Source organism: Pelodiscus sinensis, chromosome 3 (assembly GCF_049634645.1).
Source record: "Pelodiscus sinensis isolate JC-2024 chromosome 3, ASM4963464v1, whole genome shotgun sequence".
NCBI lineage: Eukaryota > Metazoa > Chordata > Testudines > Trionychidae > Pelodiscus > Pelodiscus sinensis.
This window is the reverse complement of record NC_134713.1, coordinates 111,425,387-111,445,197: the sequence shown is the minus strand read 5'-3', so window position 1 is coordinate 111,445,197 and position 19,811 is coordinate 111,425,387. Positions and strand designations below refer to the sequence as shown.

The 19,811-nt window shown below is 41.5% G+C and overlaps 1 protein-coding gene across 18 annotated transcripts in view; it reads right to left on the bottom strand.

Annotated features, from left to right (window-relative positions):
• ARID1B (AT-rich interaction domain 1B) overlaps window positions 1–19,811 on the bottom strand; it is a 449,448-nt gene that overhangs the window by 325,823 nt on the left and 103,814 nt on the right. For 17 of the 18 annotated variants that reach the window (XM_075924515.1, XM_075924516.1, XM_075924514.1 and 14 more), the window contains exon 3: window positions 18,504–18,650. The exons of the other annotated variant lie outside the window; for it this stretch is intronic. In XM_075924515.1, the coding sequence (XP_075780630.1) occupies window positions 18,504–18,650 (147 nt within the window). The remainder of the gene's footprint in view (window positions 1–18,503; window positions 18,651–19,811) is intronic. 18 annotated transcript variants of the gene reach the window in all.

The window sequence follows — 19,811 nt, the reverse complement described above, 5'->3', positions numbered from 1 at the left end:
ACAAGAATGCATTTCAAAACAGGATAGAGTGAACTTGACAATTTGGTGGATCAGCAGCAAAACTAACTATAAATTATTATCCATCTACCAGTCTGGAGCAATCTCTAAAAACAGAGAGGATTTAAAAAGGGAACAATCATTGTCACATTATGGCCAAATGCTGTAGCCTCAGAAGCAGAGGTATTCTACCTAAAGCGCTTGATGAGAGTGCCAAAATGTCCAAACTGAAGCCTTCTAAAATTCTCAAACAAGGACCTGGTCACTGGTCCTTTACAGGCTCCACCCAACCAATGTTCCCTTTAATCCAGCACTTCCCAAAGTGCGGTCCATGGCCCAGTACCAGTCCTTAGAAAAAAAAAATACCGGTCCTTAGAAAAATTATTGCGCATGATCCAATTAACTTGTGTGATGGGGTAGCAGCACCCCACACTGCCGAGCGTGGCAGCGCGGCCCTCTTGGGAGAGAGCCTGCCGCCACGGCGTCTCTGCCGGGCATGCTCGTGGGCGGTGGGGCTATATCCGGTGGGAGCTAGGAGAAGGCCAGGCACCGTGCACACCGAAGCAAAATGCCTGGCGCCGGACGCAGCCGGGGGAGCCAGCACCAGCCAATTAAGCAGCCAGCATTGGGGCCAGAAAAGGGGGGAAGGGTTGGAACAACTTGCCGGACAGGTAGGGCCAGAGACAATTTATTTGCATATTCATCATTTGCTTAATGAATATGCAAATATGCAAATAACTGTTACCTGTCCTCCAAAAGTTTGTGAATGGGTATACTGGTTCCCAGGATCAAGAAGTCTGGGAACCGCTGCTCTAATCTTTTCCATCCATGTGTGGAATAATTTTATGCATACCAAGACATGTGCAAGTATGCACCACCAATAGAAACACAAAACCTAGATGTGCACATTCTGCTAATTCAGCTGAGTGGCATATGCAATTCTCTTATGTGGCTACACAAGACCCAAGCTGATGCTGTGAGATAAGGGTTCAGGTCATAGCTTGATGATCACTCCTGGTCTTCATAAAATCAAACTAGTAGCTCACTTGTGCTGCAGAGAATAAATACATTCTTGCAGAAGTGTCTGGGTCGAGGAAAGAATCTGGATCATATATGTCTCAAAGGAAATGACTTGTACAACCTAATTCTACAGGGAGCATGCTAGACAGGAGCAGAGATGCTGTCCTGGAATACTAAGCAGATGGCCTGTGGAGGGCAATCCTGTGGATAGACTCTTGCACAAAATCCTGGTCAAGGGGAAAAGGTCCTGATTGATATATTGAACTTGTGTGAATTTGAAGCAATAAAGGGAAAATCTGAAGAAAAAGGGATTGGAATCCTATGGCTTGAGAATCCTATGTTCTTTGGTGAACAGATTAATAAACTGCCTCTAATAAACTCAGAGAGAAGAGGGGATTGTAAATCAGTGGGCTTTCACCATAGATGAAAATGCCCATTGGAGTCTGAGAAGATTGGCCTAGCACCTATCCATTGTCTAGAGTGTAAATAAAACTATAGTCTGTAACATACTGCATGTCAGCTACTAAAGCGGTAACTCCACTTCATCCCTTAAACACACATATACCCAAAGAACTGGGTGGACATTTCTGAGTAAACCTCTTTAAATAAAAAAAAATATACAAATTGAGATAAGAGTAGCAAATACTGTGATAATCAGCACTGAAATTCCTGCCTCAGCTGCACCTTAATAGTCTGATGTCTGAATGATACCAGGAATTCTTTTATGTTAACATATTAACATGCTCGAACATGTCATCAAGCCCCTTAGGCACTCAGGAAGTTACTACAGGTTGAACTTCTCTACTCGAGCACCTTCAGGACCTGATAGGTGCCGAACAAGAGAATTTGCCAAACCACAGGAAGTCAATATTGTCTAGCAGCATTGACAACATTTTCACTGCTTATTAGGCTCTTAGAAGACATTTATGGTACGTTTACACCACGGGACAAAATCAAATTAAGATATGCAACTTCAGCTATATAGCTGAAGTAGAAGTACCTTAACTCAGCTTTTGGTGCTGTCTACACTGCAGGAAGTTGAAGGAACTTCCTTCGACTTCCCTTATTCCTTGTGAAAGCAGGGTTACTGGCATTGATGGGAGTGTCCCCCTCACTTCGAATTAGCTGTCTTAATTAAACCACTAATTCAAACCCTGGAAGACTGACAACAGCAGCTTCGATCTTCCTTTGCAGTGTAGACGTACCCTTAGGAGTAAATGCCTCTGTAGCAATAGATTTATACAAAGGGTGGGGCGATAAAATCCTCCTAGCTCCCAATTCTGTTTGTTTGGACAGAGTAGCATCTTGACAAATAACTGATTTAATAAGCTAGCTGTTTTCCTAGGACATGAACATTTCTTACAGAACTTTCTAGTCCATTTGTTCTAATCTGAGATGGCCTCTATGTCCCCATGCCTCCAGAATCGGTCTAGATTAGCACTGCAGAAATAGTGTAAAGATAAAATTTCCTCTCTGAAGTTTTTGTTTTGTTGCTCTACTTCCTTTAGCCCAATTGTATTCCATGGAGCAAAGAGAGAAACAATAACTGATCTGATCAGAAACACGGCATTTTAGGTTACTCTTTGTCTGTCATACTTTTTAATGTGTGATAAAAGTAGAGAGAAGATGTGTGCAAGTTTGGTACTCACATCAAAACATACTGGGAAGGAATGGGACCTTATTACATGGGCTGGACGCACACCTGCCAAAACCTAATTTATAGACAAAAGGAGAATGGTCTCTTGACTAAATCCAGGGATAAAGCTTTGGAGTATGAATGAAGAGGTGACAAAGCACTTCAAGGGGAGAGCTTGGAAGTGTAAGCATAATTTGAAAACAAGCTGTCAGAATGTGCTTTTCATTCCAAGTAAACCAACCTACATTTCTTAAAGGCTTCCCAGCCTTTTCCCAAAGCCCTATAAGGTTGCCAGACTGACCACTTTCATTTCACACTTTCATTTTCTCCGCCCACTATTTCCATTTCCTGACCTTTCTTTAACACAGACAAATATCATGCCAATGCAAATTATAACCTACATCTCTACTCTCATTTGTATCAAGTAGTCATCTTAATCTAAGGATTTACTTTCTTTGCATCCTCTCCAAGCTCCACCCTCCAGGAAGTTTTTGGAGGAAACTTTTCCTTTTCTCTATGACATATCTGCGATTTAACGCTAGGCTGCACTATTTCAACAGTTCCAGCTTAAAAAAAATATCACAGTATCTGAATGTGGCAAGATTAAAATCCTATTGCTTCTTTGAGGCTTCTTGCTTCACAAGCAAGTAGTTTGCGCATCTCAGTGCTCCAGATAGCAGAAACCTCTGCCAGCCACCAGCAGAAGAGTCTCTCAGAAGCATAGGGCTTACTCATGTAAATGAGGTCATAGCTATGCCTAAACTTACAGTTAAGCTGAAGCCCGGAAGATAGCTTACAGAATAAAGTAAAAAGCTACACCAAGAGCCGCTGCTCCCTCTAGGCTAATCATACTAAGTTCCAAAGAACAGTACTTCCTCACTAGGAAATATTTTTTCTGCATTTTCTCATTGGCACCTTCCTTAGTTAACTATACAGGAGAGGGAAAACTCACTGTTGTCTTAAAACCACACTGTTGTCTGAAGTACTTCATAAAGGCTCACGAAAAGCTGCAATTGTGTTTTGACCCTACCCTCAAACAAATTCAATGAGCATAAGCCTTGTGGGTCAGAGGCAGCCTATTGGGGTTCTACCTGTGGCCCATGCACCCCCTCTTTGCCCCTTTCCCCATGACTCTTGCGCACCGGGGCACCAGAGCACTGCACCTACTACTCCCCCTCCCTCCCTACACTGTAAATCAGCAGATTTGCAACATTCAGGCTCCGAGGGGGCGGGAGGACAGGGGGGGAGGGGTATGAATCAGCCAATTCATGGCACTCTGAAAGTGCTGGAAGGGAGAGGGAGGGGTAAGTTAAGTGCGGGACGCCAGTGCCCACAGTGTGTGAGAGGCTTAGTGGAAGGCACAGAGAGGGGGATTACAGGCTGCCTGCAGGTGGAAACCAATGGCCCACATGCAGCCCACAGGTGGGTTGCCCACCACTGGATTTCAATCTTGCAGCCCACTGAGAAAAAGGGCCACTCATGCAACCCACTCACTCGTCTTGATTGCCCATCGCTCCTCTAAGGAAACCAAGTGGAATATAGTTTATCCGCTACTCAGTGAAAAGATAATCACCGAATAAGGCAGTCAGGTTTCCTACAGGACTCATACATACTGTGAAGATACATTAGCTCTGGTAAAGAAGATTCTGTTTACTGCTCTATGCTATCTGATGTAATTTAATTGGCGGTGTGGGAGGTGACTGGCACCTCAGTTTTGGTGCCAATGAAGAAGGTGCATTACCATCATTATCCTTTACAGTGTAACCAATGAAGTCACACAGTTGCATACAATTACTTTATTCCAGCCACCAACCAAGGGGGAAATGTTTCAGGACAGTGAAACAGAGAGCAATTAAATAAAAAAAAATACCCAACTGCAGAAGCATTTTTAATACACTGTAAAAAAAAACATTTTGAAACAGGAAAAGCATCTTGGTTCTTTTAAGCTAACGGTCTATTACAGGAGTAAGTTCTGTAGCCTAAAATGTGCAGGAGGTCAGACTAGATGATTAAGATGATTCCTACTGGCCTTAAAGTCTCCGAGTCTAAGACAGAGGTAGTCAAATCCAGACTGTCTACTTCTGAACGGACCGTGAAATCTTTTTTATTTACTTACTATTGTTATTATTTTTGTATTATTTTCTCTGAGATCTGGATCTTGAATTTACTTTGACCAAGAAATGTGCACTGTGACACAAAAAACAGCAACCCGATTACTTCAGTTTAAAGTGTTCTTCACCATCACCTCTATATTTTCAAACTAAAACATGTAATTTATTTGGGGGAAATATTGTTCCATGTCTTAAAAATACTCGAGTCAAAATACTGACATCTTTACTGACTGTGACCAGGCCATGCCTCTCCCCAGCACCAAAGCCTGTGCTGCCATTCCCAATCTTTTCTCACAGGTTAGTAGCACACCAAAGAAAGAAAGTCTTAACTCAATCCTCATTCCTAGGCTTCAGGGCCAACACTCATGGGGGTTTCTGGCATTCTAGCTCCTAGCAGCTTCCCAGACTCAGTTAGCTTTGTTCCCTTCCCAGAGCAGCAGTCACAAGCTTCCTTGAACCTCTAGCCCAGCGGTTCCCAACCTTTTCCAGATGGGGACCCATTTTGACAATTCAGGAAGATTTGGTGACCCAGGGCGAATCAAAAAATGTGTGAACGGCTCCGTAAGAGCCACCTGAGGAGACATCTGGCGACCCTTTTGAAATGCAATGGTGACCCATATTTGGGTCCTGACCCATAGGTTGGGAAACCCTGCTCTAGCCCCTTGCTCTAAAGGCCCACCACAGGAGCTACACCTCCACTCCAGAGTGTTTTTTCTACTCCAGGACTCAGTCTATTTCAGCTATCTCTGCCAGCTGTTCACTTGCATCTCCTTCTATGTCCTGGTTTAGCCCAGCCCTTTTTGATTAGCTGGATAGGGCTCACCTGTTCTGGTCCTTTTGGAGTTCGGGAGGTACGCCTGCCCATCGCCTGTTCTGGTACCAGGGAGCTGTGCTTACTCTAGCCACAGGGAACAGCTATCTTGTGACACTGATCCTCAATGAAGATAAAATAGGTCACAGTGTTTTCATTAAGAAAGGGTAAAAGAATTGTTGGATAATAAGGCAGCAGAAAACCTCCCAATCTTACAAGATGGGAAAGTATGCAAATTTGATTTTGCAAACTCTGCAGTTGCAAATTACTTAATTTTCTTGATTTTCTAGAATACAAACAAAAAGGAGAGAGGATTATTTTGTTTGTTTTGTTTTGAAGGGGGGTTGAGGAAAGAGGACTGGGCAGTCAGGGAGAGGAGAAGGAGGGGAAATGAAAACAGACTACCCGTCATCATTCTCCCAGAGCTTGATCTGTAGAGAACAGCAAGCAGGCCACCCCTCATTCTCTACATCAAAAAACATATGAAAACATTTGGTTAGTCATCTCATACTAATTTATGTAAGCAAATTTGCTTTTGTTATTGGCCTTAATTTGCTGTTCCATTTCAATTGGTGTTGTTTAGTTCTAATTGCAACTGCTGACAAAAGAAAAGAACATTTTGGAAATGGGCTCACAAACACATTCAACTCCACTGCAGCTGGGTTAGTGAGTATACTGGGTGTGGGAGATGAGTATATACGTGATGTATGCTGGCTTATATTCAGGGAGAACATTGCATACAGGTTGTACCTCCCTCAACCACAACTCCCTGGTCCAGCATGAATCATGGATGTTCCTGGACCACAGTCTAGGAACAGGGAGATTTGGCGACAGGGCAAGAATGCCATAGGGGGCACCAGCGACTCAGCTGGGAGCCCTGTGTGTGGGTGGTGGGAGGGAGGAGGGCAGGATGGGCGGCATGGTGGGGAGTTCTGGTCCCAGCGGAGCTCCCTGGCCCCAGTAGCCGCGGAACTGTAGCCTGGCAGCAGCCATGTAACTCTAATCCCAGCGGCAACCAGGGAGCTCTGGCCCCAGTAGTGGAACTCTGGCCCTATTCTGGCTCCAACCCGAGCCCCAGCGGCAGCCAGGGAGCTCTGGCCCAAGGTGCGGATCTCCGGACTCAACCCTCCACCTCCGCTACAGAGTTCCAGCCCCAGCTACGCAGCCAAGCGCCTGCGGAGCTCTGCCTGGGTTGTGCAGCTCTGACAGTGGTGCTTGGGCCCTGGTAATAGCACGGCCAGCAGCATCTAAAGAGCCCGGGGGAGGGGGGGGTTGAATGAAGCTCAGGCAGCAGTAAGGGTAGGATGGACCACTGCTTGGTGGCAGTATGAGCCATGAGGGAAGGGACTGGGCCAGCAAATCCCCTTCTTCGGGACTAGTTGGGTCCCCAGCGTGACGGACCAGTGAGGTCCAACCTGTTTTAGAACCTGATTCCAAATTCAGAAAATAAACCTAGAAAGAAATCTTTTCACTCAGTATCTTTAAGAAAAAAAGGAAATAAAGACAGGAAAAAATTTGCATTAAGTCTTACGCCAGGGAAGGTTAGCAAACAAACCCTTAACTGGGGTCTTTGCCTTTGAGGAAATGATGAAAGTTAATTTAAAGAATTTAACAGAATATTATGGAGTTGCAACTGGATATAAGATATAATTTACAAGATTACTAAAAATTTGAAATACACGAATAATGAAGAATTTGAAAGACACATAAAATACAAAAAAATCCCAAAAGATGCAGACACATTGATAAAAAGTTTACTTCTTTATTAATCATTTCATTATTTCATTTTATTAGAATTTTAAAATATTTGTGTTAAATAAGCTTGTTTTAGGATGAAAATAGAAAGAATTATAGCTGTACTCCATAATCAGATAAGTGAATCAGGACAATAAACTAAATTACTATTATATGGGCAAGCAACCTTTCAACATTTACTAGTCTGTTTACTAGGCCCTTCAAATTCTATAAAGTTGCTTCTTAGATATTAATAACACTCTTAACCCCACCTACCCCCAAAAAACCAAAACTGATGTCTACTGCCAGACAAAAAAAGAAGTGAGTGGAAGACAAGAAATGGGAAGGAAGAAGCAGGTTTGACTGGAAATCGCCTTTAAAACAAAATCATTTTTATCAGCCTACATTCCAATAGTTTTATTATCAAGTTAATTAATAGACTCCTGTGCTAATATCTAAATGCTAAGCAATTAACAGCACTGAACTATAAATGGCACTGTCTTTGCTCTTGCAGCAAAATCTTATAAAGCAAATGCAATTCTATCACTTCAGTGATTTAACACAGCCTTTGCAAGGTTAATATGCTCAAGCAGTTGCCGAATAAAGAGCTGTTTTAATTAACCTTCTGTGATTTAAATACTGGAAATCATAGTTTAGAAACTTATAGCAACAAAGCCATAACAACAACAATAATGCTTTGTGGATCAAATCCAAATCACCAACATGATTTGAGAACTTTAATTTCTGACCTTTGAGAAATACATGAGCACACTTTCTTAAAATTTAGGATGATTATATTTTCACTGGATTTTTCAACTTGAAACGAGGTTGTCTTCTAGGTGTAGCATACTAAATGCCTGATAAATGTTCCATACTTTTTTAAAGGCAAGCAATTAACTGCAGTGGCCTGGGCTCCCCGCTTCAGCAGGTACCAGGTGGAGAGATTTTAGTCAAATGAGTTAGGATCATTCATTGCCTGTTGCAGTCTATCTATTTCTATCTCCATAAGCTTAAAGGAAAGAAAGGAACAGCTAGATTTTTTTGGATATTTTCCCTACTGTCTTTTGTTTATTTCTGAGCCAACAAAAGGTCTACTCCAACGAAATGCTCAGCATCAATGCTTCCTAATATTATTTGCTACTTACATGCCAGATGCCTGCAGACCTGAATCAAAATTGGGTTTCCATTGTATTAGTCACAGTACAAGCATGAGAGATAATCCAAAGGCTGTCATTCAATTATAAAAATACCACGTAACTCTTATAATAGCACTTTACATCAGCAGATCTCAAAGCGCTTTACAAAGGAGGGTGGTATCACTACACACATTTTCTGTGGCACAGGAAAAAAAGAATAAATGTTAAAATAAAAAATCACTGGGATACAGGTGTGTGGTGAACAATCCCTGCTAGACAGGTTCTCATTGTGTTCTGATCAGTCTTATCTCAGTCTATCTACCAGAATCTAATCAAGCCCACATCCAGTAATAGATGTCTGGAGAAACGTTATCAGCTACTTTCTCAGAACAGCACAAGCCTTTTAAATTCCTCCTTTCAGATCCCAAGAAGTAATGCCTTGTTTAACTAAGTAAGAATTAATAATTGAACATAGTGAAAGAAAGCATAGCCTGAGAAATCAGCTCTTAACCACAGACAGGGCCCTAAATCTGAAGATAACCTAGTAGAAGCAAACATAAGTTATTGACTACACCGACACTTCTCATTAACAGTATTTTTTTTAATTAGGGAAGTTAAGTAGGCAAACACACACAAAAGTGTAGCAATTTATAAAGTACCCAGTGCTGCCACTTCCTAGTTTGCGTGGCAAGATAAAAAATATTTTGCCTCATTTAATAATAATAAATAATAATAATACTTCACATTCATGAAATATTTTACACCTTCAAATTGCTATACAGATATTAACTAAAAGACAAAAATCCTACAGCTCAGTTTTGGTTTCATGCTAGTACAAATGGTTTCAGGAAGAATATCGTGGAGTAAATTCCTGGCTGTTTAATCAGTCGGCGTGGCCCTGAAACTTTATTGTTTAGGGCCAAGAAAGGTTTCTCGGATCACAAAAACAGTAGATTGGTTTTACACAATATGCCTTCTGTGAAGTTAAACCTTTGCCACATACCTCCGTTAACGTGTCTGCTATTCCATAATGTTACCACAATCTTTGTCTTTAAGTTTAGATTTGAATCTGCAGAGGGTTCTCTTCACTACTTTAATTTCTTCTTGCTTCTTCCCCTTCAGGTTACTTGATTCTGGAAGATTGCCCATAGAGTCTAACAAGCTAGCACTTGGTATGATGTTACAAGGGAGAAAAATCCCTGCCGTAAAAATGGTGTTGAATGCAGATATGGAGACAAGTGAAACCATACAGGATATACTGAAAATACTATTTAAACAAAATGACTCCTGAGCCAACAGTCACTCAGTCTTTTCCACTAACATGGGAAGATCTAGCACAGCTGAAGTCCAGTAGGCAACCTTAGTTAGTGGAATAAACATACATATTAATACTTATTTGGTGTTAATTACAGCAATCCTCCATGCATATGAAACAGACTTTACAAAAGCAGAAATCAGACTGAAAGACAAAGCAAAGCCTCCACCTGGATAACCATCTAACTGCATGGGGATTTAAACTTAATAGAAAAATGTGTCCTTCTTGAAATCATTACACACTTTTAAGGACATAAAGAGGAAAAAAAGCTTAACTTAATGTCACATATAAGCCTCTAATGCAGAGGTTCTCAAACTCCAGTCATCCATGGCCACCTTCCAGGTAGTCTGCAGCTCAAGTTCTGCTCCAGTTCTGCTCCCCACACCGTTCACACTTCCTCCCTCTCCATGGAGCAGGGAGCACATGCTGGTGCTCCAGTCTCCCCGCTCCTTCCTTCCCCCGGCGAGGTTGGAATGCCAGCGCTAGCTTCTCTGGAGTGAAGGGGGGGGGGGGACAACAGGGAAGCCCTGAGCCTCCCCACTGCATCCGCCTCATGAGGAAGAAGCAGAGCGAAGTGGAGCCAGAAGCAACTCTGTGCGCTGTCGCTCCCTCTCCCCCTTCCCTGTCTGGGGAAACAGCAGTGCACTAACGCACTGCCTGGAAGCTTTCCCTGCTGCTCCCATTGGTCGGAATCCAGCCAATGACAGCAACAGGAGGCCATGCCTGAGACATTATGTCTGGGAGGGTATGAGGTACGAAAGCAAATAAGTGCTCCTCCAGCCCCCTCATGCCCAGACCCCGCACACCTACCGTGCTTCTGCACTGCCCATCACCAACACCCCACGCTCCTGCCCCGTTCCTGCACCCTTTCCCCTAGCCAGATACTCCAACCCCAAGAAACTCCTGCACCCTCCCCCTTAGCCACACAGCCTACCCCCAGCCTGCTCCAACCTCCCTCCTGGCCAGATACCCCACCTCCACCCTTCCTCCTGCCCCCTTCTTCCTTGTCAGACACTGCACCTTCCCTTGCTCTTGCGCCTTCCCCCTGGCCAGACACCCTACTTCCAGACTGCTCCTGCACCCTCACTTCCCATCCAAACCTTGTACCCTCTACCCCCCTGCACCCTACCTCCTGCCCAGACACACACCATCCCACTCACTGGCAGCTCTGTCCCGCACACTGAACCCCTCATTTTTGTCCCCACTCCAGAGCCAGAGCTGGTGGATTCCGAGAAAATCCACTAACTCCAAAAGAGTAAATCCAGCCCATGGGAAGTCCTGAACTTCAGTTATATAAGGCTTTGTCTACACTGCAGAGCTTTTGCGCACGAAGCTTTTTGCGGAAGATATATTCCGCAAAAACTTCTTCCACAAAAGCACATCCACACATCAAAAGCACATGGCACGGACGCTTTTGCACAAGAAAGTTCTGATGGCCATTAACAGAATGGCCATCAGAGCACCTGTGCTTTTTCTGATAGGCTCTTTTTGCACAAGAAACCTCTGTGGAGCATCCACACATGCCTTTTTCCGCAAGAGCTGTAATGCAAAAAGGAGTTATTCCTTGTAGGGAGAGGAATAACTCTATCGGCAAAAAGCCCTCTGTCCTGTCGATTTACTGTATTTTTTTTTTTGCGCAAAAATGCACTTGAGGTGTGGACGTTCCACCTGTTTTTGCACAAAAATGACAGATTTTGCACAAAAGCCTTGTAGCGTAGTCATAGCCTAAGTGTATACATTTAGAGGGGTTCCCTAGCCTTGCCATAAATAAAGAAAACATTGAAATCTTTTGTATTGGACATAAATTAATATTTTACTTTATCTAAAATGAAATTTGATAAACTAACATGAGAAAGTTAATCACTTAATCTGTTTAATAATTTAATATTTCCTTTCTTACTGGCTAAATTAAACTGTTCTCCCTAGCTGCAGCACTAGCAAAATGACTCAGGCATAACAGTGAATATCCATTAGCAACTGGTGGTCCACAGAAAGGTTTCCATTGAACCAGGTGGGCCACAGGCCAAAAAGTTTGAGAACCACTGCCTTAAAAGAATTATTATCTGAATGTCCCTACACTAAAATTAAACAAACATATGTTTTGTAGGATTTTTTTTTTAACAAAATCTATTTTAAGTATAACCTCAACATTTCATAACAGCAGTACTACACTTCAGGCATTGTGGTTGTTCTAAATACCTGCACTCAACATGCAAGCAAAGCCATGAAGGTTTTGTGGTTAACACCACACCAAATATCAAATAAAATCATACACATTGTAGCTGATGATTTTACACACATACATTCAGAGTGAAAAGGGCAATGGTTTAAACTGATTTTATGATGATTTCAAGCCACATAGTACATGTAAAGCCCACAGTATAGAAAAAAAAAATCTCAACCAAAACTGCACAACTCCAGTACAAAAGACTAGAAACTTATGTGCTAACTCTGGGTAAATTAAAAAAATGAGGATTTTCTTTTAAAAAAAACAATTATGATGAAGTGTATAAATATTTTATCTTTACTTATTTGGGATGAGTTACATAATTCAATCAGTGCTTTGACACTTCTGAGTAATGCAATTCATGGCAACAAAACCTTTCTACTATAGCATTGTGGGCAACATGGGCAATATTCTTTGTGCCCAATTTGCACAGATTTTAAGAATAAATGAGTGCCCTTTTTCAATATATTACACAAATCTGAAAATTAGACTATTTGGGTTCTCATGCATGAGGTCAATGCTGAAAATTTGGATTGGAAAAACATCATAAAAGAGTATTTAAAATGTGTAGAAAAAAACAATTTTTGTTTAAATTTAAAAATGTGTATGAAAAAAATTATGTGGTTAGATTTTGTAATTTCTTCCTTTTTTAAAATACAGACTAATGTAAAACCTGATTATCACCTTAAGAACTTTGAATCATAATAGTCACATGTGCAAAATGCAAGCTACACAGTCCACCTTATGATTTACTTTGTCTAAAGCGCCTCACAAGAATAATGTACATTTTCCACTTTTTTCTTTTCAATATTAAGAGTCAGTGGGAGAAAAAGGATAAATTTACTACTATTCGATTTAGAAATTCATACACAAAAATCTGAAAGGGCAGGGGACTGAACTTGATGACCTCTTGAGGTCCCTTCCAGTTCTAGTATTCTATGCCAAAATGTGGCATCAGATATACCAACAAATATACAATAAAACTGTTGTTTTAACTGAAATAAGGGTGAATCTATCATTGATTCAAGGATCCATTTCCCTCTATCAAATGATAATATCCGCTAATTCATAACAATATTGGTCTAAACCTCAAAGACGTGATCTTTTCAATAGACACGTACTACATAAAGAAGAATATATATATAATGAAGTCTGTTGAAAAAGTTAAATGTAAACCATAGTAATCAGAACTATACATCTCACTACCTTAACAAAATAAGGTTTAATTGCTAGTAGAGATGTTAAATTTAGATTAACTAATCGAATAGTCAATGGCGTTTGCATCAACTATTCGATTAGTCTATAAATGGGGACTCCCTCTGGCCCTGTGCTCCCTGTGATGCCTCAGCTTTTAAAATGTACAAGAGCCCCACTGGGATTCTTCTACATTTCAAAGCAGAAATGCAGCAGAAGCAGCTTGAGCGGAGACTGCTTCAGTCCCTGCCTGCACCGTTTCCTGCTGTACCTCTACCTCCCCTATCCCAGCAGAGACCGTGCTGGGGGGAACCAGCTTTTAAGCCAGCTCCCCCAGCACCAGCTCCTGCTTCTCCTCCCCCTGCCAATCTCTGTTAATTACATGGCATTCTTGAGCAAAATATCACTTTTACTCATTGCAAATGATTTCATGCTGCAAAAACAGCTCAGTAGCTATTCACTTTTATGCCATTTCAAAATGAAAAACACAGCCAAGAATAACAGTTATATTGGTTTAGTGTATTCCCCTCCCTCTTCCCCCTACCCCCTTTTTAAAACATACTGAAGGTAAAAATAGGCCTTCCATGTGCCAACTGGCAATATCCAATATAAATGAACCTGTTAGCTACAATAAAATTCAGTTAAAACAAAACACTTCTTCTCTCTCGAAAGAGTGTGCAAGTGTGTAGACATACCCTAAGGTGCCATAGGACTACATTTTTTTAAAATAGTCTAGAACAGACTCTAGGAATAACTGGTTTTGTTGCAGCTCCATGAAGAATGTCACCATGTGGCCAGACATTTTCTTGTCGAGTCCCTTCTGCTCTGACTGACAATAGAGAGAACGGCTTCTGAACATGAACCCCCATCCAAATATCAGGTCATAAATGGCCAATCTCTTGAGTGAATAGATGTGGAGAGGGTCAGAGGTTCATGGGAGCCAGGTTGATATGCAGAAAGTCCGAAAACCAAAACTGTCTCAGCCAGCTGCACATGATGAGATTGACCTGATCTCTGCTGTAGCAAATATTTCATAGTATCAGTGGGATGGAAGGAGAAGCAAACCTGATTTGGTCTGTCCAAAACAACAAAAGGGCATTACTGACTCACAGCAATACAAGGACAATTCCTTGTTTGTCTGGGTGATGAACTGGTCCCAGGAAGGCATTCTGTTCTTGGTGAAGATCCCATTCAGGATGGGATTGTGTCTCTCACATTTGTGGTCTGTACAGAAGTGCCTGTTCAGATTGTTCACCACAGAGTTCTGTATATTCAATTGGTAAGTTGCTGAGAACTACTCATACATTAAAAAGAAAAAGAAAAAGAAAAAGGAAAGGATGTTGCTCAACTCTGTTTATGTAGCAAATAGACATATTGCCTGACATTATCTGGGAACAGCAGGACCAAATGAGTGGAAGGAATGTATAGCAGGCTAACATACTGCTCTCAGTTCTAGAAGGCTGATATGTATTCCGAAACAAAAAACAGGACTATGTAGCACTTTAAAGACTAACAAGATGGTTTATTAGGTGATGAGCTTTCGTGGGCCAGATCCACTTCCTCAGATCAAATAGTGGAAGAAAATTGTCACAACCATATATACCAAAGGATACAATTAAAAAAATGAACACATATGAAAAGGACAAAGCAAATTTCAGAACAGAAGAGGAATTGGGGGGGAAGGTAAATGTCGGTGAGTTAATTATATTAGAGGTGATAATTGGAGAAGCTATCTTTGTAATGGGTAAGATAATTAGATCCTTTATTCAGACTCAGGTGTAAAGTGTCGAGTTTTAGCATGAATGACAGTTCAGAGGATTCTCTTTCAAGTGCAGTCTTAAAAGGCTTTTGAAGCAGGATGCCCGAAATTAAGTCGTTGAGACAATGTCCTTTCTGGTTGAAATGGCAAGAAACTGTTTTTTCTTTGTGATCCTGTCTAATATCTGTTTTGTGGGCATTGATCCTTTGGCAAAGATTTGAGACGTTTGTCCAACGTACATAGCAGACGGACACTTTCGGCACATGATAGCATAAATTATATTTCTGGATGCGCAGGAATATGTGTTCTTGATCTTATAACTCACTTGGTTAGGTCCAATAATGGTATCAGCAGAGTGAATATGTGGACAAAGCTGGCAACGGGGTTTGTTGCAAGGGAATGTGCCAGGGTTGGTATTAGTGTGGTATGTCCTGTGGTTGTTGGTAAGAATCATCTTGAGGTTAGGTGGTTGTCTATAGGAGACTATGGGTCTGTCTCCTAGATCCTCTTGGAGTTTAGTATCCTGTTCCAGTATAGGCTGTCGTTTATTGATAATGTGTTGGACAGGTTTAAGTTGGGGGCTGTAAGTGATGACAAGTGGTGTTCTATTGTTGGTTTTCTTGGATCTGTCTTGAAGTAGATGGTTTCTAGGTATTCGTCTGGTTCTTTCAATTTGCTTTTTTATTTTTCCGGGTGGGCATCCTGGCCTTTAGAAGTCCAAATGCCCTGTATGGCACATTGTAGATGCGAGTCCCCCATCGTAAGAGGGATGTGTCAGTGACAATGATCAAGTCAGGAGTGGGTGTAAGGAAAGGAACATCCACGTAGACTTGTTCCATGAAGATCCAAACAGGAAAAAGCTGTGACCTTGGTGGGAATTGCTATCCTGACAGTCACCATGTCTCCATATAAAGGGTAAGCAGACAGAAGTCAGGCTTTTACACAACAGAAGTGGAATCTGGAAAATGGTGTACCATAAGTACAATAGACCACGAGACCTGGTAGGAAAAGACACACCTGGACTGTGGTCCAAGGTTTAAGGTTGACTTTTCTTACCAAGTTGTTTGTGGCCTGGAATCTTTACAGAGAGAAGTAAGACTTTGCTGCAGTCTAGTCTTGGATTGCTCTTATAAAGTCTATGGTCTTTGTGGGAGTCACAGTGGACTTTTGTTTGATTACACAGATTCCCAAGGAAGACAACACACAGAATATGAATAGACGTGCCTGCCAACTGAAGCTCCTTGATGGATATGACCATCAGGAGTCAGCTATCCAGTTATGGAAAGACAACATAGATAAAACCACTGATAAAACATGGAGTGCTGTAGTAAGTCTCAAAAGAAGCACTCTGCTGGTGGTGCACTTGTCCTACCAGGAATCTGAGAAGCCTTCAATGGGACAGGTGAATATCCACATGAAAGTAAGCATTTTTCAGGCCAAGAGCCTCAAACCAGAAGCCCTGTCATCCACAGAGGCATAATTCCAGTTTAAGTGCCTTTTCTCTCTGGGTACGTCTACACTGAGAGGTTTTTCCGGGATACCAGAGGTCCTCCTGGAAAAACTCCACCGTGTCCAAAGAACGCGTTTGCTCTTCCGCTTTTATTTTGCAGAAGAGCAAACGCACTCTGTCGGGGATCCCTGTATTCCTCATTCTATGAGGGCTAAGGGCTCTGCCGAAAGAGAAGGCTTTTCCACCATTTGACCCAGTCTAGACTTGGCTAAATGGCAGAAAAGCCTCTTCTGGAAAAGTGATCAGAAAAAGCTACACAAATTGTGGAGTGCAATTTGCTAACTTTTTCCAAAAAACAAAACAAAAAAACAACAAACAAATGAACAAAAAAACCTTATAGTGTAGTCCTAGCCTCTATTCTTCTGTGTAGTCTCCTTACTTTGCTGAGGTATATAAAAACAATGCTCAAAATTACACAGCACGGTACAGAGTGCCAGGGATTATCAAAAGTTACATAATCAAGTGGTAACAATTCAACACAGAATCAGGTGTCCAGCAGCTGCAAACTGATTTATTCTGTCAGTTGGCTTGGAAATACATGGACATGCAGAGCTATGGGCCTTTACTGGCAGTGCTCTTATTAACTTCAAACCACACAACACCATGAGCGATATTACTACGACTCTACTTACTAACTGACTTAACAGATTCAAAAGCCCCCTCCTACCTCTTCCAGGTTCCAAAATCATGTATTTTATGTCAGTGAAAATAGAGAGAAACAGGAAAATTAAATTTGAAAGACAGAACTACAATTTCATATTTGAAATCACAGTTACATGTTTAAAGTAACCTTAATGATGCAGGATTGCAGCTGCTTACAACTACACAACTGGTATGTCAAAGAAATATATTTCATAAACGATGCATTGTTTTCATTAAAATTAATTTATTTCCAATTAAATTTGTTTTAATATTCTGTTTTAATAAAACAGGACAATATTTTTGCCTTACTTTAAAATCCCGAGTATAGAGGACAACAACAGTACAGCTACATATGGTTTCTTTCGTTAGTTTGTTTTACAGTGTATTTTTATCAACAGCAAATGTTTCTCCCCTGCCCCAGTATTATCCTGGTATGCTAAGTAACTGTGCCTCAGGGATCATTCACCAGTGAACTGCAGAGAGTGATGATGCTGCACAGTTCTTCCAGTGGCACCTAGTCTTTAGCAGCTCAATTTAGTTAGATCCCTGAGGATACAGGATATATTTTGGTTTCATTTTCCTCAAGTCTTCCTTCCTCTCTCAGGCAGGCAGTTCCCCCGGTGGTTAACACTGCTAGGACTATATTTGGAACTGAAGTCTACAAGTACAGCTACGGAAACTCAGGGCACTCAAGGTCTCTTCAGCCCAGGATGCTTCACATAGGCATTCCTCAAGTTCTAGCATATTAAGCCACCCTTTATTGCTCCTGACCTTATTTTAAAACAAGACTATCTTTTCTAAAAAAATATTGAGCCAATAAATGCTGCTGTGTTTGTAGCAGCTTCGATGAAAATAAACATTTCCTATGGGTGCCATGGGCGAGTGTAAATAGAAACCAGTAACTGGCATGGAAATCGGTTTATTTAGCACCACTAAAGGGACGTGCGGAATGAGGAATGTGAAGTGCTATTTGAAATGTATTTTCTTTCCCACTAGCTCCCCCAAAGAAGTGGCTCCATCTATTCTTCAGTTAAAACCAACAGTGATTGCATCAATAGGTGGAGCATGAACAGAGCATCTTACAAAGAACTTTCAAACAAGACATGTGGACATCCATGACCCACCCTTACATAAATCAGTGAAGTATATTATTTATTTTTATAAAAGGGGGGATAGTTGAAAGGAAACAAAACTGGCTTGATTCTAAATTCAGACAAATAGCAAGCAAAGATTCAAACAGGCATACCAGTCTACACCAACACTTTCCATGCACACTGCAGCCTGGTTTTGAGTTTACAGTTAATGGGAGGATAGGGGTTTGTTTGTTTTTTAAATCTTCCATCTTCTAAATGCTGTTTTTTTTTAAATTAGAGCAATATCATAGTTATGAGCAGTGGATGACTCTGCTTACCTGCTGAGTCTGGTACCTCTGTTGGGCCTGTGACAGATACTGGGCCTGGGGTGGCAAATGCTGAGGTTGTGGCTGCTGGTTGTAATATGGCTGTTGGCCTTGTTGGCAATAGCCACTTATGCCTTGCTGACCATACTGAGGCGGCATCTGTTAGAAGAACCAAGCAAAGCAGATATGAGAGTCAGAAGATGAAATCATACACAACCAAGCAAGGTTATAGTCACACGGTAACCTAAATAGAGGAGGAGTCCTAACCTACAAACCTGTCTCAATATTACCAATCTTTTTAATGTGCAATTAATAGAGGTGCTCAGATCCATTTGCAAATATCACTTTTATACCCAAGATATTTGGCAAATAACTCTTCAAATGGATACTTTTTTTTTTTCAACAAGAATTTTTGAGGAGATCAGCTATCACAATTTACTAATGTATATTCTGTTGTAAACAGTGCTTTTTTTGTTTTAAAAAAAAGGGTTCTTGTACTTGAGGGGAAAAGTTGTTGAGCTCTGACTGGAGGTGCTAGTATTGCGTCTGGAGGTGCCGGTACCATCACAAAAAAACCACTGGTTGTAACTATCACAATTCTGTAACTTTAGTCTCAAAATAAATAAATAAAATCAGCAAGTGTTATAGGAAACATCCTTTCTGACCAGGCACAAGGCTAATCTATTGCAGGAATTGTTCTGATTAGCTGATCAAGTAGAATTATGAAAAAACACAATTCTAAGATGCACTTCAAAAGAGTAATGCCATTTTATACAATGAAATTAAGTGCACTTGAACTTCTCTACTCCAGGTGTCCCTACTTCTAGAACATCCATGGTTCAGACCCTGGCAGGAGGGAGGAGGAAGTAGCTCTGAGTACTGCTTTCATCTCCTGACCCCAAATGGGGGAACAGCAACGCACCAAAGGGGTTCACCAGAGGCTTTTCTCCACTATTCCCATAGTAGCAGGAGAGCGGAACCACGTGTACTCCCATACCTAACATGCACTCTCCCTTCCTTCCTCCCAGACCCCGCCCCAGTGGCTTTCCATGATCTGCAAACTTCCTTAAACTGGCATACTGTTTCCCAGGGTTGCCGGATTAAAGAGGTTCAAGGGTAACAAGTTCTAATGTTTGTGATGCCGTTGCTAACACTTTCAAGGCTGAATTGGCACATGCGGCACCTCTGGCTTTTTTTTTTCTTGTTTCTGATATAAAGGGAAATGCTTAAATGCTCCCATTTTTTTCAGTCTCCCTCCCCGTCCCAAGATACATCTTTTGAAAAGCAGAGCTTCAGGCAACAATATATAAACTAGGGAAG